Source organism: Paramormyrops kingsleyae, chromosome 11 (assembly GCF_048594095.1).
Source record: "Paramormyrops kingsleyae isolate MSU_618 chromosome 11, PKINGS_0.4, whole genome shotgun sequence".
NCBI lineage: Eukaryota > Metazoa > Chordata > Actinopteri > Osteoglossiformes > Mormyridae > Paramormyrops > Paramormyrops kingsleyae.
This window is the reverse complement of record NC_132807.1, coordinates 1,523,327-1,546,052: the sequence shown is the minus strand read 5'-3', so window position 1 is coordinate 1,546,052 and position 22,726 is coordinate 1,523,327. Positions and strand designations below refer to the sequence as shown.

General features: G+C 38.9%; 2 protein-coding genes across 7 annotated transcripts in view; one reads left to right on the top strand and one right to left on the bottom strand.

Annotated features, from left to right (window-relative positions):
- Nucleotides 1–296, bottom strand: part of LOC111839477 (uncharacterized) — a 99,912-nt gene extending 99,616 nt beyond the window's left edge. Inside the window, exon 1 of the mRNA XM_072717791.1 lies at nucleotides 189–296. The gene's annotated coding sequence lies outside the window, so the exon portion shown is untranslated. The remainder of the gene's footprint in view (nucleotides 1–188) is intronic.
- Nucleotides 291–19,356, top strand: LOC140593410 (E3 SUMO-protein ligase ZBED1-like). Of its 6 annotated transcripts, XM_072717797.1 has the most exons (10): nucleotides 291–9,372; nucleotides 9,630–10,348; nucleotides 10,784–10,876; nucleotides 11,585–11,683; nucleotides 11,810–12,021; nucleotides 12,135–12,299; nucleotides 12,406–13,843; nucleotides 18,084–18,246; nucleotides 18,498–18,701; nucleotides 18,790–19,356. In XM_072717797.1, exons 8-10 carry the CDS (start codon nucleotides 18,235–18,237, stop codon nucleotides 19,177–19,179), a joined length of 606 nt encoding a protein of 201 aa, XP_072573898.1. In that variant the 5' UTR covers nucleotides 291–9,372; nucleotides 9,630–10,348; nucleotides 10,784–10,876; nucleotides 11,585–11,683; nucleotides 11,810–12,021; nucleotides 12,135–12,299; nucleotides 12,406–13,843; nucleotides 18,084–18,234; the 3' UTR covers nucleotides 19,180–19,356. The 6 variants fall into 6 exon arrangements, with proteins under 6 accessions (XP_072573898.1, XP_072573894.1, XP_072573895.1 ...); XM_072717793.1 differs by lacking the exons at nucleotides 18,084–18,246; nucleotides 18,498–18,701; nucleotides 18,790–19,356 and having other exon boundaries at nucleotides 10,814–10,876; nucleotides 12,406–12,665; XM_072717794.1 differs by lacking the exons at nucleotides 18,084–18,246; nucleotides 18,498–18,701; nucleotides 18,790–19,356 and having other exon boundaries at nucleotides 12,201–12,299; nucleotides 12,406–12,665.
- The last annotated feature ends 3,370 nt before the right edge of the window (nucleotides 19,357–22,726 follow it).

Sequence of the window (22,726 nt, the reverse complement as noted above, 5' to 3'; positions counted from 1 at the left end):
CTCATTCTTATATATTATGTAACTTTATGTGATCCAAATTAATTTCAGTACTGCTTTTGGCTTACGCGTCGTCTGCGACTTTCTGAGATCTTTCGGCAATTTTCAGGTCATTCCTGTTCAATCGTTTCAAGCCATCCCGCGAATAACCAAGTCTGTGCGAATGTGAAAGGGTTACTGTATAGTCTTACCTTGCGATACAAAATGTATTTTTAGTATTCCAGAATCTTATTCGTGTTTTGACAAAACGGCGACTCCAACTTCAAAGTACTTTCACTTTCACTTATAATCAGGAAATCGTATCAAACGCGGAAGCAATCTAAGTATGGCGTCTCATCAATGTCAAAACTAGAAGCGCTAAACCACAACGCGAAAAATATAAACTGCGTAAATAATGCGGGATCGTGTCGTACTCGAGCTGGAATAAAATGCTCCTTACTGTATTATACTAGACCATGGCGTATTGAAAACAGACGGGTGGCAAGCCGATTTTCAGGTGTCAGTAAATGTAAGAATGCTGGATATAATGAGACAACAGCTGTCTAAAGCGTATGAACGCGATGAACATGTCTTTCTAAAGACCCACTCAGCACATTGTACCATTCATCTTCAGGCAACATTGTTGCTTGTTCAGTAGCCACACCAGGGTCACAAAACCTTATGAAAGTGGTGTTAATTAGTCACCCCTTTGCCAGAGCTGACCTGTACACCCCAGTTATGAAATCTTTCCAGGATTACAATTTCTATTTCTGGTGATGCAGCTGAAGTGTTTTTCACTGCAGTGTCCCTGATTTTTCCCTTGTTGCTTTGGGGTCACAAGATTTGGTGGCTGCTATCAAATATTGTGACCCCTCTGCTGAAGGTTGAGGGTGCAACCCAGTCAAGAAATCTTTCTAATATTATCATGAACAATGATGACAAGTCACCTGAGGTGTTTTTCCACTGTAGAGTCACTGATTTTTCCCTTGTTGCTTTGGGGTCACAAAATCTGACAGGTACTACCAAATATTGTGACCCCTGTGCCTTGTTTCGTCTACAGTAAAATCTCCACTGTTTTTGGTCATGAAACCTTTTTGTCATGGTCTATGCTTGATCTTAAACATAAACCTTACTTTTCTGTTACTGTGTAAGAAATGCTCCTTTGGAATTTGATAAAATGTTTGAAACATAGAAATAATTCCTTGATTCTACAGCATTACTTCCATAGAATGAAAGTATGTATTCAACATACACAAGTATTCACATTTTAAATGTAGTACAATATATTACAGTAACCAAAACCTTAATAAATTTGACAACTGATAAATTAAAGAACATGCAAAAATTATTTCGCAGTATGTATGCCTTTTTTTGATATAGGATATCTAACACCAGAATTCTGATATAGACTAGACTACATAACAGGAAAAAATAAGTGTAGCCCCAAATTTTGTGTTCATTCTGTGATTAGCAGGCACTTTTGCTTGAATGTCCTCACACAGAAATGTTCATTACAGAAACAGTTTAAGCTCATAGATGGTAAACATTTCCTTCTTAATGAGAATCTTCTGTTTAGAATTGAGAAAACTTAATTATGCCTAAATACTTTAAATATTAAAAATTAAAATAACCTAAATTTTGGATGGATCGATGTCAAATTTCACACGGTTGCACAAACACCAGTACTTCTATGCAAGAAAATTATACAGATTCAATAACACATATACCGGTACTTAACTCGATCTCACACCGTGTGAAACAAGCAGATATAAATTAGCATACCTTTGATCGTATAGTTTGGGGATACACGGCACAGTTCGCCCATGTCCCTAGCTGTCATGTTTGCGGGCGGCTCGGGCACGGGAACGAGGCATAGTGCAGGCACACAAAAAAAAAAAAAGGGTTGACGACCCACTTGCGGCTCAAAGAACAAAACAGGGTTTAACTGAATTAAGAAAAACAAGGAAGGGCTAACAAAATAAAAGGACCACAAGGGGTCAAAAACTAAAAAGGGATTAATTAACAAAACTAAATAACAAAACCTAAATACACAACTAATACTGGGAATCTCTGAAACAACAACCATGAAACACAAGCAATACAAACCGACTAACACACAACCACAATCAACAAACCACTAGAGAACAGAACAGAAGCAGGGACTTAAATACAGAAACCAAAACTGGGTAATAAGACTAACACAGGACAGGTGAGACTAATTAACAGACCAGGACAACAGGGCACAGGTGAAACTAATAAACTCAAAGGAGCAACACAGGGAAACTAAGAACTAACCAAGGAAACAGGGAAACAGAAACCAATACTAGGAACTTTAAACAGGTAAAGACACAAGCAGGGGCACAAGGAACAAAACCAAAAACCATATACAAAATCACATAACTAGACAAATGCAAATAACTAGACAAACTCAACTGAAACACTAGGGAGCAAAATAAAACAGGAGGTGGGATTCAAACACAGGACAGAAGGTACAAAGACAACTGGATGCTCAAGACATTGAGCCACATGATCAGACAGGTAACAGGGGAGAACAAAGACTAACATATAGAACGGGATGACCAGCGATGCCTGCTGGCCAAACGGGGAAGGGACACGGTAGGACCACAGCAGGGGCTGACCCTGACATAGGGTGACCACCTAATCCATGTCAGGAGGGACACTATGAGCTACAACAGGATTTGTAAACTACCATTTCATACATTTCAATTAAAAGGACCAGGATTTCACTTAAGCACTGGGTTCTTGCCGTATGCTGATTGGTCAGTCTCCTATAATCATGCATATGCGTCGGTAATGTTAATGCGAAACAGCTGGATGAGGCTTTCAATCTAGGAACTAACCAAACATTTTAGCAGAGCACAGAATCCTTTCAGCTTTAAAGTAGTTCGTAAAAGCTGAAGTAGCTCATAGTGTCCCACCTTGACATGGATTAGGTGGTCACCCTACCCTGACACCTAGCTTAGAGACCCCCGACTAATTTTCTACCTAAGAGATGGTTTATAAGATTTTGGAAAAAAGTCTGACCGTGCATTTTTCCTACTGTAACTACAGCTTCACTGCCACGCTGGGTAGCTGGTATTGCGCATGCGTACACAGATCGGACAAGAATCGCAGATTGGACAGCCACAGCCAGGCAGTCAGTATACAGATCAAATGGTGACGTATATGGAAAACCAGTGTGCGCATGCGTTCGCAGATGGGGCCAGGATCGCAGTTCGGGCATCCACAGTACTGCACAATCTGTCTTAAATCGTCTTGCTCTCACGAGGTTTTTGTACCATGTGACATGGTGACATGTGGTGACATTTTGCAGCGCCCACTGAAGTTGGACAAAAAAATCTAACCATGATGCATTGTGTTGGGAGCAGAACGCATTGCTTTAAGCCAGCGCTGTAAGCGGCTGCATGAAGTCGAACGCACGCAATGATTCCCATTGCCCACTAGCCTCTTCCCTCCAACAACATAAAAATAGCATCGGTCTATTCTGCACTTACACAGTGGTATTCTCTGGGATACTTCCTGTGCCACACACAAGCCAGGCTAATTTAGCTAAGGAGATTAAACGTGGGGCTAAAAGGGTGGTGTAGAATAAGTGGGATCTGTTCAAGCTGCAACTGAACTGGAGTGGAACCAGTGTATTGGGGAGGCATATGTGTAGAGTAGTCAAGGAGTGTTTAAGCTAGGGATTGGGGGGCAGGGAGGTTAGTTAAGAATATAGGTGGGAGGAGACGGAAAGCCCAAAATAATATTAAAAGTGGGCACTGCACTTTGCTGTCTGTACTTAAACACTAGGAGTATTATAAGCAAAATTTATGATTTAGAGGCTTTTATTTCATCAGACTTTTATGACATTATAGGAATAACAGAAACATGGATGAGTGTCAATGATGGAGAAGAATATATGGATGGTTACACGTTGTTCTGTAGAGACCAGACAGGCAAGAAGGGAGGTGGTGTTGCAGTGTACATGTGACAGGTGGGAGTGGTCTCCGGCAATGTTGGGGTGGAGGGATATCGGGCTACACCCAGGTCATGTGGTATGACATAGTCATAGTGGCTGCAGTTACAGGGTTCGCCATTTCCGGCTCCCTTCTTTAATTGCTGTTCATGCGGCATGAAAAGCATCCGTGTTCTGCATTAGTTTGTCGGCGGCGGTGAAACAGTGGTATATGCAGAAGGTTGCTTGGCTGTTAATAGGCAAGCAGCATCCCAGTTTTGAAGGGGTACCTGAAGAGAGGCCACCACAGATTAAGTGCCGTTGTCTGGGACAGGTGAAGCTTTCGTACAGGTAACCTTATTTATTGTACAAGATCTAACATTTATTGCTGTTTTGTGCAGTGAAAGAAGGCAACTTGTAATGGGTGATTTCTGCTTTTAGGCTACATGCCACCACGTTGGGTCCGTTCGGCTGGGTAATGCGGCTAAGGTACTTTGGTATTTTAAGTGGTTACTTAGAATATAGGGATTGATCGAAACTGATGTGTGTGTTGTTGGTTTTATTTTTCTTTTAAAGGTGGTTTATGTAACCACTGTTTTTCCCCAATAAATTGCTTAGTGACATTGTTTGCCCTGTATGTAATACGGATAGGCGAAGGATATTAAGCTGTCAGACCATCTCCATGTATATTGTTTGATTTAGTATGGTGTTTTATTTGTATTTTTTCTAGTTTTTCTTTTTCTTTGAGTGGGGATTCTGATGCCAGGGTTGACCTCGTGGGAGTGTGATGTTGTGGGTGTGCAGTGCTCAGGCCTTTGGGGATTGTTTGTAGTGCCTTGGGTTTTTGTGTGTGTGCAAGAACTGCATTAATTCAGCTAGGCTGGTGTAGGCCTGGTTAATCCTACCTCTGGGGGGGGGGGTAGTCCTGGTCGCGGACCTTCTCGCCCCTTGCATGAATTGTGTGTTGTTACCTGTATGGGGGTGGACGGGTTGTTTGTTCTTTTTTTATTGATTTGGGGTTTCATTTTGATTTAATTTCTATTCTTGAGTTGTATTAGTGTATTCTATGTGGGCTTAAGCTTATGCTTTGTTTTATTTTATTAAAGTGGAGTTATGCTTTGTACACAGTCTCCATTTCATTGTTCGTTTGGTGAACACATCAATTCTCTGCTGTGTTTTTGGCCGCTGTTTACATCCCGCCGTGAGCTAACTCTAGGGTGACCAGATAATCCATGTCAGGGAGGACACTCTGAGCTAGGACAGGAATTGTAAATTACCATTTCAATTAAACGGACCTGGATTTCACTTGAGCACTGAGCTCTTGCTGTGTGCTGATTGGTCAGTCTCCTATAATCATGCATGTGTCACTAATGCTAATGTGAAACAGCTGGATGAGTCTTTCAGTCAAGGAAATAAACCAATCAAAGCACAAGAAGAGCTGAACTAATTAGCCGAGCACAGGAGCCTTTCAATTTGAAAGTAGTTTGTAAAACCTGAAGTAGCTCAAAGTGTCCTCCCTGACATGGATTATCTGGTCACCCTAGCTAACTCCACAGCAGTGCTCGGCAAACTCCACGACGTCATCAGTACCTCATACATCATACTACCTCATACTGTAATTTTTTGCACATTAAGCTCTTTTGCACATTACACTTAAAGTATTTATTCTCCTATTTATTTTTTCTATTTTATTGTACCTTGGCATTTTTTGCGTGGACAGCAAATTAAGAATTTCATTGTACAGAGAAATGCACTTTCTACTGTACATATGACAATAAACACTTTGAATCTTGAATCACTTAGACCTGTGATGAGGCATTTTTAGTGCCCCCCTCTCCCCCCTGGTTGAGGTTACATAGATAACAGAAAACTTGCAGGCAAGGGAGCTCACAGAAAAAAATAAAAGTACAAAAGCTGTATGGGTAAAATTAGATGCTGAAAACTCAAATGGCCTAATTGTCAGTAGGCAGTGTGTGGCGGAAGGTCAACACTTCAAACCCATCTTCACCACATGTGTGGGTCCTTGAGCAAGGCCCTTAACCCCCAGCTCTCTGGGCACCCCAACAGGTGGCTGCCCTTTGTGAAGAGCTTACTTTACAAAGAGCAAGTTGTGGGAGGTGTAAAGAAAATTTCCCCGTGCAAATCAATAAAGTGCCTATTATTATTGTCGGTGTTTGCTATAGAGCACCTAATGTAGTTGTGGAGGAAAGCAGAATGTTATACAACAATATCAGGATTATGAGTGATAAAAATGATGTGGTGATTATGGTTGAATTTAATTTACTAGGGATACAGTGAGACGTGAGATGCAGTAATATGAGATGGTGGAATTGGTGCAGGATTGCTTTTTTACTCAGTTTATTAAATTTCCCACCAGGGGAGAAGCCATTCTTGATCTTGTTTTCTCTAATAACCAGGATAGGACTGGAAAATTTGAGGTTTTAGAACAGGGGTGGCCAATCTTATCCGCAAAGGGCCGGTGTGTATGCGGGTTTTCGCTGCAACTCCCTAATTATGTTACTAATTAGAGGACTGATTGGCTGAAGAATCCTCCCAGTCAGGACATGATATATATTAGATATCACCACGATGTCATAGATATCTAACGTATATGAGATCAAACCATAATCTCATAATGATCTCACAGTGACATCACATGATGATATCACCTGTCTGATATCACTGTGAGATACCCATAACATCATATTGTACCCAGAAGCAGATTAAGTGATTTGTAGGCCAATAAGCAAAGATAGATACGCCCCTCCCCCATCCATCCATTTTAACCCATAAATATTAATAAAGCTAACCTAGGACCAAATCAAAATAGTGCGTTTACGCATTGTATTCATGTAGATACAGATGACATTTAGAGGTTGTGGGATAAATGCAGCTTAAATCGCCCCCAGCTTCCCAAAGGAAGACGCGCATCCTGTAGCACACATTTTTTAACAAGCAAGTAAATAACAAAAAGTAGCTATAGAGCCCCTACACGGGGAGGGGGACAAAACTGGATTTCTTTAAATAAATTATCTGCTGCGCTAACATTTTCCTTTGGCATATTTTCTAAATACTGATATTTTCTGTTCACTACTCTACAACCTATATACCAAGCCAAGGCGTTTATACACATGCGCAGTAAGATCAAGGAATAATCCACATTGGAGACTGAGGGGTGGCGGGTGGTCTGAGACACAAAGAATGACAGTTTCTGATGCCATTTTAACATATGGTGTTTTACAAAGATATAATAAATTAACGATAAAAAAGTTTCTTATAAGATTATATGGCATTTGTGGCGCCCAAGGCGATTGCTGACCATTGCCTAATGGTAAAGTTATATAGCCTCTGACTGAACCTATCACGCATGCGCAACTGAGCATAATTTTGGCGCTAAATACTGTACTACACAGCTCAGATACAGTTTTACATGAATTTAACACAAAAGGCAAAAAAGGTGTGTAAAATTTAACATTAATGTACAAGACATTTTATTTAAATAGTATAAGATCCATATTTAAGTGGGTTTTGACTTCCCTGAACTAGGGCCGGATGATAAAACGGCAACGATAATTATTGATATATAATTTCCGTCTATATCAATATAGCTGACGGTTATTATGCTTTCCATACGATTTAAAACAGATGGCTGGGGGTGGAGTGGGGGGACTAGAGTTGCCGCATTTGAGGGGCAAATACGACCGTGAAAACTGTGGATTTATTAAACAAATGACAATGTAATAGGGCAGGTAGACAACAGACAAAACCGGTGAATCAACAGGGCAGCTCACCGGAATAGCAGGTAAGTCTAAAGCAACCCATTTAATAAGGGTAATCCAGCGAAGCCGAAAAGGAAAGTACACAGTAAGATTCAGTCCATGAGAAATCCTGACAGTAATTAATCCACGGAGAATTAAGAAACGATAGGAAGAATGCTATCTTTTTTCGGGGATGATTAAAATAACATGTTAATCTACTACTCCGGAAGCAAAATGCCATTTGGAAGCTTCATGAGCCATTTGCGATATTTTTGAGTCCATGTGGCTCTTTTGGATTTCCGTTTCAGCATACTTTAAACCCTTTTTTTAATATAGAGAGCTCTTTCTAGTGGGGTCAAAAATAGGCCCTACAGCAAAATGTCCCAGATGCATCATTACTACTGTTTGGCTAGTGTTTGTCACGTTCTGACGATAAAGAATATTTTATAACTACGATTAACCATCTGTTTTCTGATTAAAGATCAGCCTTTAAAGAGGGGAAAATAATGGCCTGGTATTTATCACGATGATCATCGATGTCGACTGGTATTGAGATTTGTGTCGTGAAGACATTTTTGGCGATACCGCCCAGGTTTACCTTTAACTCAGTTTTATAACCATTGAGGGAAATGGCTGTGGCAATTAGCATAGAAACGTTAATGGCTATTATCTGTTTGAAGAGTGCTAGTAATCGTTCTACTTGTCTAATTTTGATAATCTTTTTGTCAGTTATGTTTATCCGGAATTCAAAATCTGAAATTAATTTAAAGTCACAATCTGTTTCTCATTTGTTCTTTCCATATTCAGTTGAGAATACAAAATCGAAAAATAAAAATATTGTGCAAAAATGAGTGTGCAAAAGCAATGAAAAGTGAAATTTTCATATGATGAACACTTTAACAAATTTGTTTACTTCCAAATAACAATTCTCAGTGTTATAAATCATATGTAATTCAACTAACTGAAACCTACAATTAACAGTGTTATTGCTAAGACATATATTGCAGAGATAATAGGCATTTAGGCACTGAAGATCAGCGTAGTGTACTGTAGAGTTCTTTAAAAGTCTTAAATCATCTTAATTTTCCTTTTCCAGATTTAAGTCATATGTAACATCTGTGTTAAGTAATATTAAAAAAAAAGATGAGTTCAGCTGCCAGAAAAAGAGCCCAACATGTTCAGCAGTGGACTAGGAGGAACACCAAAAAGCTTTTAACCAAGATCAACATAAACAATACTGAAGATACTGCAGGCTCCAATAATCCCAAACCTGTTGATTATTTTAGTGAAGAAGAAGACAATCTCACACAAAGCACAATTTCTCACCACCTGAGACCACACAATTAAATCTTCATGACATCATTGATTCGGATGATGATAATGAATTAGGCTGTAGTGTTACAGCTACAAAATGGGAAGACTATTCATCCATATGGAAGGCAATTGATGAAGCTGAAGGAAAATCATATTTGTCAAGTGAAGATGATACAGATGATAGTGAAGACACAGGAGTCACATTCAGAAATGCCCTAGTGGAATGGGTGAATGAATGCAGTGTGCCACTTACTACAGTTACAAAGCTTCTAACAGTGTTGCGGAAGCACACAAACTTTGACCTCCCAGCCCAAGCAACAACATTGCTTCAGACTCCAAGAAGTGTAGCTGTTTCCAAGAAATCAGGTATTACATTTGTTTGAAATATTGTTGCATCATAAAAATTAAAAAATGAACCAGAAAAGGGTGAATAAAAATGCAGAACCCATATCTGCTCACATATGTATGTATACATGCATATGTTTATACTTATACGCAATGGGATGCATTTCCTTCAAAGGTTGTGTGTCAAATGTTACCTTATTGCATAGCTGACCTATTTTACTTTTAAAGATAAATGTTATTAGATGACATTTTTTAATTGTTGAATTACTTGTTTTTAGGTGGTGATTACACCTATTTTGGAGTGGCCAAAAGCATAAACAAAGTGCTCTCTTCAACATCCATGGACAGTATCAGTGTTGTAGAACTATGCTTCAATATAGATGGCCTTCCAATCTACAAATCTACTAATCTGTCACTTTGGCCTATTCAGTGTCGCATCACAAATCTACCTGTCTCAGGACCATTCATTGTGGCTTTATTTTCTGGAGCACAAAAGCCATCCAGCCTGGATTTTTTGGAAGACTTTACCAGAGAACTAAAGAATTGATGACATCTGGACTTACTGTGGGTGATGGCAAAATGATCCCAGTTCAGATAAAGTCCTTCATATGTGATGCTCCTGCCAGAGCACTTATCAAGGGAACAGTGGCATTCAATAGTCGACATGGATGCGATTTTTGTGAAGTTTGTGGGAAGTTTGATGGAAGGATGATGTTTCTGTACTGTGGTGCTCCTAGGACTAATGAATCCTTTCGGAATCAAAAGAACAGACTGAGGCCACTTCCCTCTTTATTATCTGCTTATGTCAATGAAAAGGTCTTGCAGCAAAATGTACAAAATGTATGTGTTGAGAAAAATACGTGGCATCCTTTTTTTTTTTTTTACCAATTTATAGATAACCTTAATAAAAAAGACAGAACAGAGAGAACTCCAAAGGCATCATCCCTAGCACTTAAGCCATTGCCTACTCCCACTCCATACAATGACAGTACAGAAGGTAATGTTCTGTATTACACTTAAAATGTTATTGCAAAGGTAAACACTTTGATGTTGGACTATAACATTTCAATAATATTTTTTATTATGTCATTCTAAAGCAAGGATGGGGAACCTGTTCCATGGAGGGCCGGTGTGGGTGCAGGTTTTTGGAATGGCCTCTCAATCAGCCAATAATAAAGCAGTGGTTCTCAATTCCAGTCCCGGGGACCCACTGTCATTGGCTGATTGAGAGGCCATCCCAAAAACCTGCTCCCACACCAGCCCTCCATGGATCAGGTTCCCCACCCCTGTTCTAAAGAGACAACCTCATCAACACCCATTGCAAGCACAGTGCTGCCTACACCACCGGCACACTGTAGAGAGATTTTAAAAGGTGAATGTAAAACATTTTGACTTTCTTATACTGTATTGTACTATCTTCTGTCACTTACAGAATCATTGTTACATCAATTTAATTCTACAGAATCTCCCCCATCAACATCAGCCAGACCCTACCCACTGACTCCCACTTGTGCATATTCTCCAGGTGGTTACTATCGTAATTTTATATTTCTCTTTGGTAAAATGTGTTACGTTCAGAAATCATTACTGTAAAATATGATGCTTTTGGCATACTGCAGCTAAATACTCCACTGGACAATTGTAGTCACATTCCTGGGTTACTCAGGGGAAGGCATTGCTACTAGTATTTCAGATTATTGAATAACAATGTTTATTTAATATGGTAATTAAGATTTCAAGGATATGCAGCTGTTCTGTGCTTCTTAGCTGTTTAGAAAATTTATGCAGACATTTCAAATATTGCATTACATATTGAGAAATGTATCAAAATTATCATGTTAGGGTTGAACAATAAATGTATAACCCACTAGCACAATCAGGCAAGTAAATTGTAGGGCTAGTTGCCAGACTGAATTATGCACACGCCCAGGGAAATTTTGTAAAAGCACAGCCATAAAACTTTTACAGTTTGAAATTTCAAGTTTGACATTAGTAATGCCTTTATCACAATCTAAATAATTTATTCACAATGAAACCAAAAGGGAACATGAAAAAGTCATTCAGGTTTAATATTAGGTGTTAGAATAGGCCAGAAAGCACAGGCCCAGTCAAGCAAGTGCTGTGCAGACTTACTTGCCCACAGAGTACCTCAGCTGGTCCAGGGCCATCAGGCAATAACTAGTGTTCAACCGTGCATATTGAAATAAGTATATTAATGCCTTATTCTCTCCAGAATTAGAGATTGGCACTAAACCTATGCTGATAGAGACTGGCAGTAAGCCTACCACTACGTCTGGTACCATAGCTGAAACGTACCTCAAAAAAATTTGTGGTAAGTGTAATATTTATCAGGTTTTATATTGTACATATTCTTTTCATCCAACTTTGATCCAAAAATGCTAATCCGTATCCTAGACCATATGATTTAAAAATTTTACATTTATCCATTTCAATTCAGATATTGCAGTGGAAACATTCAAGGCCGTGGAGGAGATACGGATGACTGCTACAATCATGCAGGAGGACATAACAAAAATAAAAGCAGCTCTGGTAACACACTTGCCAGAAGGTGAAAGGGAAGAGGTGTTTGCAATAAAAATTCATGACACACCTGAGGAGTTTGAGGAGTTCTGTTGCAAGCTGGAAGATCCCAACTTTAAGAAACTTGTGGTGAGGCACCATGAAACCATGTTAGCAAACATATATTTAATACTAATGCACTCCATTCGTTTATCTAGTTACATCTGATATATCATTGTGCCTCCTTTTGATTATGTGTTCAGATAAGTTTCATGGTTGCAACTTATGGACAAAAATCAATAGGCGAAACTGTGCGTGCCATTCTCAAGGCCTCAATGACGGACAGCCTGATGGCCAGGTACAACCGAACAGGAACAAGAAATATGAAGAGTCTGCCTGACATCTTTGAAAAATGTAGCCTATCTTTTGTAAGTACACAAACGATCAAAATCTGTATATCTGTATATGCAATAATATTGCCAATGCTGCCGATACTATTCTCTAAAATAATTAACAGTGAAATCCTTCTACAAGGAGTCTGATGAAATAAAGGTAAAGCGAGGAAAGGAGGAAATTACCACAACAGTGAAGAGGGAGACCGGCAAACAGCTAGAAATATACCTGTCAAATGCAGCAAGCAGAGTTCGCCGCAAAAGTGGACAAAACACTCCTTGATTACTAAGTTACTTGACGGGTCTTACAGTTTAAAGTTTTATACATGCATGTGTAATATGCTTCAAACTTTACAGTTGGATCATACTTTTGGAATGTTGAATAAATGATATATGAACCAATACCTTTGGTCAACATTTTTTATGCATTTCATTGATCTATAAATAATAAACATGATATCACATGGGTATCATAATGATCTCACAGTACGAGATAAACTGATGAGATCAACGTGGGGTCAATGTGTGATTTCAAATTGATCTCACAGTGTTATCGCAGAAGACTCATAGTGTGAGATAATCTGTGAGATCAGTATGAGATCACTGCGAGATCATATTCCTGACTGGGATGAGGTTAACGAAGGGGGCGTGGCACAGAAGGATCGACACGATCGGGGCGTGACAGTAGTCATAGTGTGAAAAATGTCAACAATATGCCATATGGGTTTATTGCAGTAAATGATAGATTATGTACTGAGGTTTTCGGATGTAATGTTTGAAATGTAATTTCTAACAGGATAAATAGCGAAATTCGTGATTTTATTCACCTTACGTTTCCATTTTCCACCGGAAAATACTGGAGGTTGGCTTCGTAAACATTGCTTTTACAACGTCTTCGGGATTACTTTATGTGGAAAAACAACTGGTGATTTGGGTGTTATTCTGTTTAGGAACCATTGGCGGAGCGGGGGGGTGGCTTACTGGGCTTAAGCCCGGGTTGTTGTTTCAGAAGCCCAGGGTCTTTTGGAGTGTAATTTATTTCATAGTTAGATGCCTGACTGACAACTGTATAAAACAAAAACTACACACAATATTCGAAGCACATAGCGCACAGTCGTAAATTCCCCATAATTTTGGTATGATCCGAGCTCAGGCACTAGGCGACTGAGCACAGCACTTACGCATGTGAGCGAGGGGGGAGAAGCTGCTGCCTGCGAATTTGCTGTAGGAGAAGTGCAGACAGGCAGACCGAGGAGAGCTTAAGTTTGACCAGGTACCAAAGCAAATCATTCGTACTGTACAAATAGCTAATGTAAATATGACGCTGACAAAAGATTGATATCAAACTGATCACTTGACCCATATTACGTTACTTGCTCTTCGAGTGAATCAAGAAATGGCGAAATGAAAAGCCGAACAACAACTGTTTTTTTAGAGAGTCTTAGGTTACATGTGTGTTTATTTCATATTTTCAGTTGTTACCCTCCACGGCTAAATAAAGCACTCTAAATCGGTTTCAGTTATGTACTGGTGTACACAACAATGGACATAAGGGGCTTCATTCACAGAAAAAAACTCAGGTAAATGTTATTTTATATATTATGCTTTGTATGTTGTTCAATATATTTCTATGCAAAAAAAGAGGAATTTCAATACTCAGTAGTATATTCACAGTTGAAACCAAATATTTACATACACTTTAGGGAAAAAACATAAAAACATTTTTTTTACTGTTAAACATCAATTTAGAGTAAACTTTTTTGTTTTATATAAATAAATATTGAAATATCTTTTGAATTAGTTAAATGTCAGAATAAAGAGAGAGAGAGATGTCTATTTTTATTCACTTTCATCAAATTTAGGAGTATATATATATATGTCTTTAAGAAAACTCCAGACGATTCCATTCTGAGCTTAAGAAGCTTCTGATAGGTTAGTAGAGTCACAGCCTAATAAATCTTCAACTTCACCGCACGTTTTTCAGTCATTTCTAACCCCGACACCCCCCCCCAATCCCACATGCATACTACCCTTTGGGGCTAAGCCCCGGGTGTATAAAATGTCTGACTCCGCCTCTGTTAGGAACTACTGTTCTATCATTATAAAGTGCATACAGACATTAAGATCAATGCGCATCCGCGGCAGTCACGTCAGGTAAAGAGACTTTAGCCGGGTGCCGCTTTATTATGGAGAACTAAGAGTGCCAAAATTAAATAAATAAATACACCAATAATTAATTAATTAAATGTGCCATGAATTGTTTAAAATGGGAAATATAAAGATAAATTATTATTTAAATTTGTCATGAATTATTTAAAATGGGAAATAAAAATATCCTTAATTAAATGTGCCATGAATTATTATCTACCATTAGAAATAAAATCATTATTAATTAATTACATGTGTCATTTACAATTATTTCACTATTTATTTAATTTTGGCACTTTCACCACATCATGAATTAATTTTATCTGTCACTGCGGGTCGTCAACCGAGAGTAACATCTGATTGGTTACCCTGTACAGCAAGTCAAAACAAATAGATCCCAGATAATGGATCGGTACGGGACCCGTCAACATACTCCGAGACAATTGATGACAATATTTGTTTTTACATTGCTACCTATAATAATCAAGAAGAAGAAGAATTTCGCAACGGCCTTAATTGAGCGATATAGGTAGGGGTGTCACTACCGAAAATGTTACACCTACCGAAAATGTAACTTCCGCTACTACGCATGCGCACGCTTGCGACTTCTTTATGGCATCGCGTCACATTTCATCGTTTGTTGATTTTTGGTGATAATGTCGACAGAGAGGAAAGAGAATTAACAGGATAATGATGGAGTCCTTCGACTTTAAAAGATTTTATTTCGCATTAGGCCTTTAATGCCAAATGTGCTTCAGAAGGAGCGACGTAAAATACAAGGTATGGCCATCAATTTTACAGTCAAAGGTGACATTACTTTAATGTTACCCAGTTCGATGTGCTGTGAAGTTACTTAAACTAAGCCTGCTTTTTTTTCTCCTTAGTCATTTCTTTTTTTAATTGTATCAGTGTAATTACTACACACTCGTGTCAGTTATGGCAGCTGTGTCTTGTGGTGCTAAATGAAGCAAATTATATTTGTTTCTGACAGACGACCGATTGTTTTATCTTGGGCCAAACCGCACAACATAAACATTGTTTATGTTCTGCAAATAAAAGTTCTTAACTATTATTTTGGAGTGACTTTTTTTTTTTTTTTAGAAAATGCTGTACATATATCACAGCCCCTTGATAAGCAATATGGGTACACAAGATTGATATACACCTCAATTTTATTACAATTTCTAAAGAAAAGGCATCTATTCAGCAATACCATTGGGAAAAACCTTATGTAAGATTACTGTCAGGCACTAATAGCAACGCGCACACAGATGCAAATATTACAGTCGGCAAAGCAATATGGTTTAAATACCACAATAAAATGACGGCTGAACTACAAATATAAACATCAATGACCCATCTCACAATACGTGACCAATGAGTGATGATACACGACATCCATGCCCTGAATCACGGTCTGCCGCAAAATGTGAATACATGCGCAGTATTGGGCCTGGTCCATGATTGGTAGCGCCATGTTGGAAATGACACAGCTTCAGACCAAAACAATCGGCTGCACAAGATCCAGATAGATCATTGTTTGTCCCGCCTACTGACTTTGATGGGTCACACTGACAGATAAAATTAATTCATGATGTGATGAAAGTGCCAAAATCAAATAAATAGTGAAATAATTGTAAATGACAAATGTAATTAATTAATAATGATTTTATTTCTAATGGTAGATAATAATTCATGGCACATTTAATTAACAATATTTTTATTTCCCATTTTAAATAATTCGACACATTTAAGTAATAGTTTCTCTTTATATTTCCCATTTTAAACAATTCATGGCACATTTAATTAATTAATTATTGGTGTATTTATTTATTTAATTTTGGCACTCTTAGCCCTCCATACTTTCTGTGTGTGTTGCTTTGTATCACTGTGTACACATCAGAAACAGTGCTTTGTTTTCGGTAGATGAACGTTTTGTCAATCTAACCAGGCTATTTCATCGACATTTTATGCTTGGTATACATCTCTCTCTCAAAAAAAAAAAGACTTTGACGCTGTCACGTCCCGCTCCTTACGATCCCGATGTGTGCCACGCCCCCCTCATTACCTCGTGTTCTTCCCTGATGGATCTCACCTGTTGCTCGTTTCCCTCAGCTTGTCTAGTGTATTTAGTCCTTGTCAGAGTCAGTCATCCCCAGATCAGTCATTGTTATGTTACAGTACGTGTCGTTGCTTCCTGTTCGCCCTCGGCCTTATTAAAAGTCCTGTTTCCCCGAACCTCCGGCTGCGTGCGCCTGTTTACCCGCTCGCTCACCCGTGGATCGTGACAGACGCTAACTCTGAGGTAATTTTTTTCCATCCCCCATGGCGGAATTTTTCCATAAATGTGTCATATATCACTTGAAATGGGAGAATGTAAGCTTTAATTTGGTATATGACACAGTCAGGATAATTATGGTTCAAAGATGCATCAGTGTTGAAAATGTTTGTTTATACATTGAAATTTCTCAAAAACCTGTTTTTCTGAGCCTGTAATTTGCCAAATCTTTGACATGGCCTTACTTGGTCAGTATTAAAGATAAGGTAAAATTTTCAGAAAATGTTCTTTAAATTATGTAGAATTATTTTATGTATAAAACAGAGTTGCCAAAAAATGACTTTAGCTGGGTTATCATAGGCAGGGTCACATATTGTAATATTTAAGAATGTGTTTATTTGGGGAAAAATATTTCACAGAGGTTAGCAAATTGTAGCTGACAGTTTCAAAGGCTGTTTGAAATAGCTCACATCTCAAATGCTGTTATAAACTCAGCAAAAAAAGAAACGTCCCTTTTTCAGGACTGTGTATTTCAACAATAATGTGAAAATCCAAATAACTTTACAGATCTTCATTGTAAAGGGTTTAAACAATGTTTTCCATGCATGTTCAATTAACCATAATCAATTAATTAACATGCGCCTGTGGAATGGTCGTTAAGACCTTAACAGCTTACAGAAAGTAGGCATTTAAGGTCACAGTTCTAAAAACGCAGGACACTAAAGAGATTTGTCTACCGACTGTAAAAAACACCCAAAGAAAGATGCCCAGGGTCCCTGCTCATCTGCGTGAATGTGCATTAGGCATGCTGCAGGGAGGCATGAGGACTGCTGATGTGGCTAGGGCAATAAATTGCCACGTCTGCACTGTGAGACGCCTAAGACAGCGCTACAGGGAGACAGGAAGGACAGCTGATCATCCTCGCAGTGGAAGACCACGTGTAACAACACCTGCACAGGATCGGTACATCCGAATATCACACCTGCGTGACAGGTACAGGATGGCCACAACAACTGCCCGAGTCACACCAGGAACACGCAAGCCCTCAGTCCAGCCTCTCTCAGCCTATTGCGGACAGTCTGAGCACTGATGGAGGGATTGTGTGTTCCTGGTGTGACTCGGGCAGTTGTAAGCTGTTAAGGTCTTAACGACCATTCCACAGGTGCATGTTAATTAATTGATTATGGTTAATTGAACATGCATGGAAAACATTGTTTAAACCCTTTACAATGAAGATCTGTAAAGTTATTTGGATTTTTACAACATTATTGTTGAAATACAGTCCTGAAAAAGGGACGTTTCTTTTTTTGCTGAGTATATAAAATTGTAATTATAATATTGCAATGTTTTTTCACCCTGTATGTCCTTGTTTTGTTTTTTTCTTTACTCTTCAGAAAATGTTGTTAAAGGTGATGAGCGCATTACTCGAGCTGTTGGTCTCTGCAAAAAGTTAGTGGGACATTTCTCCCACACCTGGAAGGGGAAAATGGAACTGAAAAAAGCACAGAAAGAGCACAACCTCCCGGAGCACTCCCTCATCACAGAATGCCCTACAAGGTGGGGTTCGAGGCAGAGAATGATTCAGAGGGTTCTAGAGCAGCAGCGGGCCATAAGCGTCGTCCTGTCAGCAGACAGAAAGTCAAGACATTTAGTTCCTTCTTGGCAGGACCTAGATGTACTGGAGTCTGTAAACCAGGCATTGCAGCCTCTGCAAGAATTTACAGATGCTCTATTAGGTGAAAGTTACGTAAGTTTCATATGTGAAACCTGTACTTCACTTGATGAACACCTCAATTCTTGCTGCAAAGGAAGAAGACAGTGATCTAACAAAGTTCATAAAGATGAAGATTCTAGAGTACATGAACACCAAGTATGACAACCCAGCAACTCAAGAACTGCTGGACATGACCTCCTTTATGGACCCCAGATTCAAAGCCAACTACATCAGCTCTGACAAGGTGTCAGACATCAGAGCCAGGGTGATGTCTGAAATTGAAGCAATTGTGCCAAAGGTAAATGTTAATATGACAATAGTAAGTGACAAAATAATGCACTATAACTAAATTTGATTACAGTATTTACTTTATTTCTCTATTTTAGGAGCAAGACCTAAGTAATCAAGATCACCAGGGCATGGGTCCAACAGATGTCACCTTAAAGAAGGCCGAAAAGTCCCTGGGCAGTTTCTTCAAGACATCCCCAGCTCCATCATCTATGGAACCATCGCACACTGTGGAAGTTGAACTGAACAACTACATGATATGTCCCACCATAGACAGTGAGATGGACCCTCTCACTTGGTGGCAAGTCCATCAGGTCGACTTCCGACACCTGAGTAAGCTAGCCAGGAAGTATCTCTGTATACCAGCAAGCAGTTCACCTTCAGAGAGACTCTTCAGTACATCAGGAAATGTTGTGACGTGCCAACGCACATGTTTAAAACCTGCCAAAGTCAATATGCTAGTTTTCCTGGCAAAAAACCTGGAATAAAATAGCGTTGACAGTCCAAAGCAGGAACAGGAATCCACGGCCCGGACAAGATTCAAAATCACAGCAGTGGTTTCCCAAACACTCAAAAAAAAGAGAGGAAAACAAAACGAACAAGAGGGAAAAAAAACCCGGCCTTGCAAAAACAAAGCCAACAGCAATCATTAGTGACTTGTTCAAATAAACCATTTTAAATAACTAAAATGTCTGTTCCAATTATTTGCATACACGCAACACATACATGCTAGTCGCCATGTGCTTACTTAACACACTGCAGTCTAAACGCATCGTTAGCAAAGCTAGCAACACAGGGTCCACATTACACAAGACAATATTACGTCTTCTTAAATATAATATTCTTCAACAACTTGAAACGTAACTATCCACTCTCACAGAGCATATTAAAGTACAAATATGAAATAAAGCATTTCAAACATTTTTACGTTACTCTCTTACAATCGTCGTTAACTTTACAACCTCCCATAGTAGTATTTACATTCAGTTTAGTTGAATACTCTCCTTGCAACCAAATGTATACTCACCAAGAAAAAAAACGTATCAAAAAGGGGAAAGTAAATAAAATATTCCTCCGAAGAAATACAGATCAAGCTCGAGTTCACCGGCTCGATTTCACCAGCTCCTTGCTGCAGTTTTCGTTCAGTGATGTTTTTTTTTTCAAGGTGGAGCTAACCCTTCCCCTCACCAATCAGCAATCAGTTCGGGAAACTCGGTTTCTCTTAATTACTTATAACAACATAAATAAATATTACTTAATGAGTTTTTCCTTTTAGCTCTTCAGTAGCATGAATTAACTATTTTATATTTTATATTATATTTTATTATTTTATATTAGACACTTACTAGAATATTAGATTAACTATCTAGGTTACATCATCTTGTCTCATCTGGGACTCCCACCATCACTGCCACTGAGCATCTCCTCTACAAGCAAACACTGGGGTGCCACCAAGACCAGCAGGCTGCTGGTGGCTCTGGGATGCAACCACTACTGAGGCCAGATGAGGGAGCCACTAATGATGGCTTGAAGACATATCAGTGTCAGAATGACATGTTTGAGATAAATGTAAAACTACAGGATAAATTAACTGTTATACCGCCACGTGTTTTCATAACAGCTCGCTTATAGTAACATTATCACTAGCAACCATTTCACTTGTTTGACGAGAGAGAACTGACAGACTTTTGTCTCTTGTACGTTCCCTGTAATTATGCGCTAAATAATGAATTGTCATGACCGTTATTTGATAATGTGTGTGGTTTTTATGTTGTATGATAAAATCTTGTCGGCACGGTTCTGACAGTAATTTTGTGTCACCAATTAGCTAGCATCGCTCACTTGGTAAGAGGCTGAAGCTAGGTTTGCCGCATAGCCCATGTGTCCATGGCTTGTAGTAAAATGGCACACGGGATAATGAATGGACATGATCGTTTTTCATATTTTTGTGTATAGTTTTTTGTCATAACATTAAAAAATCTTGTCAGTCCGTTTCTGACAAACTGGTGTTGATCAGTGACCTGAGCATCGCTCACATGGTAGACTATTATCTGTCTGAACAATTATAAATTGCACTGACCAGAAAAGCTTGAGTGTTGATAGCATCACAGGCAGAACCATAAATGATTTTTGGTAACATTTTTTTTTGTTTTAGTCATTTTTAAACACATTGACAATGCATTATAATGCATTCATGAAGCATTATAAACACGGCTATATTTCTAAAAGGGCATAACACATTGCCATGTTTATTATGCACTATGACTGCCTTATGAAGCTCTCATCTATAATGCACTATAGATACCTTTGTAATGCAGTAGAAAGCTGTATTATTCCGACCATCATAATGCATTATGAGGGCATCTATAGTGCATTGCAGATGAGAGCTTCATAAATCATTCATAATGCATAATACACATAATACAATAATTATAGCCATGTTTCTAATACTTTATGGATTCATTATTATTAGTTATGAATGTGTTTATAAATTGCTAAAGCAATGGCCTTAAGTAGTGTTACCTGATTTTTGTTTACAAACGTAACATTTTTTGTCATTTTGCTTTGAACCCGAAAATGGCCTTAGATGAATTTGCAGAGACAGAATTCTTCCAGAAGGAGCTGGTGGCTGCCAAGAAACGGGTGGAGAAGAAGATGGAGAAAAAGAGGAAAAGGCCAGACTCACGACAAGCAGGCTGCCTTTGCAGATGCTGCCGCATGAACCTGAAACAGGGACCAAACAGCTAGCCTGCACATCCACACCGGCTTCCCTGGAGTGGCAGGGAAATGCACTTACTGCCCTTCTAAAGTGTACTCTGTATACCGAGGAGATGAACCGGAATGAGTTTCAGGCGTCTCCTTTGTTTAAGGCAGAGTGATAAAGATGGGTAAACTTAATAATTTTAATTTAGTCATTTTAATGTAATATTTGAATGCAGGCCTTAAATGATCCATATTATTTCAATAAGGCCTCCCTTTAGGGGTATAGTCCATGCTTTTACGTTTGTGTAAAACAAACCAAACAAAGGACTCGGCCGCAAGACCCTGCGGCGCCGAACAAAGAAGCACTGTGGGACACACGCCGGCGTCCGAAACAGACTGAGGAAACGAGCACATCGCCCGCCACTGCCCAGAGTCCCGCTCGCAAACGTCCAGTCTAAACTAGGTGACCTAAGAGCCAGGTTGGGGTTCCAGCACGATGCAAGAAACTGCAATATATCACGTTTCACGGAAACGTGGCTGACCCCCCTGCTACTGGATCTAGTGGTGACTCCGTCGGACTCTTTCTCTCTTTTTCCTGTTTCATAACTGCTTGCTGTTGGTCATTTAGGACTTGCTCTTTGTCCATGAAACTATGTCATAAATAAAAAGGACATTTAATTGAAATATTACACGCTGATTTTTTTCCTAGTTAAATAAAATCGATACAGCAGATTCTTTTCTACACACACGACTGCTTTTTTTGTAACTTAATTATGCCATCTAACACGATAGGTTCTCTGTCATAAGAATATTCCAATATGTTGGTTGAGATTATTTAAGCGGTACATCAACAATCCTTGTGGGGGAAATTAATGATAATTAAACTTTGACAAACAAGGGCATAGCTGAAAAATCAGTACACTGCTAGTGAGTTACTGGCAATATAGCATAGAAATTTACTAGTCAGCTGTGCTAAGAATCAGCTAAACTGATATGGAAGGCTTGTAGTATAAGGGGGAAGGTGAAGGAAAATGTTTTATGTGTTTTAAGTTGATAAAGCAGGGAGGAGCACTTCTCTTTCTCACATAGTAAAGGTTCATTCTCTCTTCAAATGATTGCTTGCAAATTTAAGGATCTAGGAAGTTAGCTTATATAACATAATATTATAATATAAATATAATTTTATATATATAATAATAATATACAGCTGCAGACTCTTAATGCCACTCTCAGGCCCCTTCCATTTGGTGGATGGATGTGGAGACAACAAAGAAACATGTACTTTATCAGTTTCACAAGTTTTCAAAGTAGAGTTGGATGGCACCTTTAACC

Coding starts and splice junctions, on each gene's coding strand:
- LOC140593410 (XM_072717792.1), top strand. CDS start 9,898: ATGACATCTGGACTTACTGTGGGTGATGGCAAAATGATCCCAGTTCAG. Junction 10,877..11,584: donor CACTTGTGCATATTCTCCAG/GTGGTTACTATC, acceptor TATTCTCTCCAG/AATTAGAGATTGGCACTAAA. Junction 12,022..12,134: donor CCAACTTTAAGAAACTTGTG/GTGAGGCACCAT, acceptor TTATGTGTTCAG/ATAAGTTTCATGGTTGCAAC.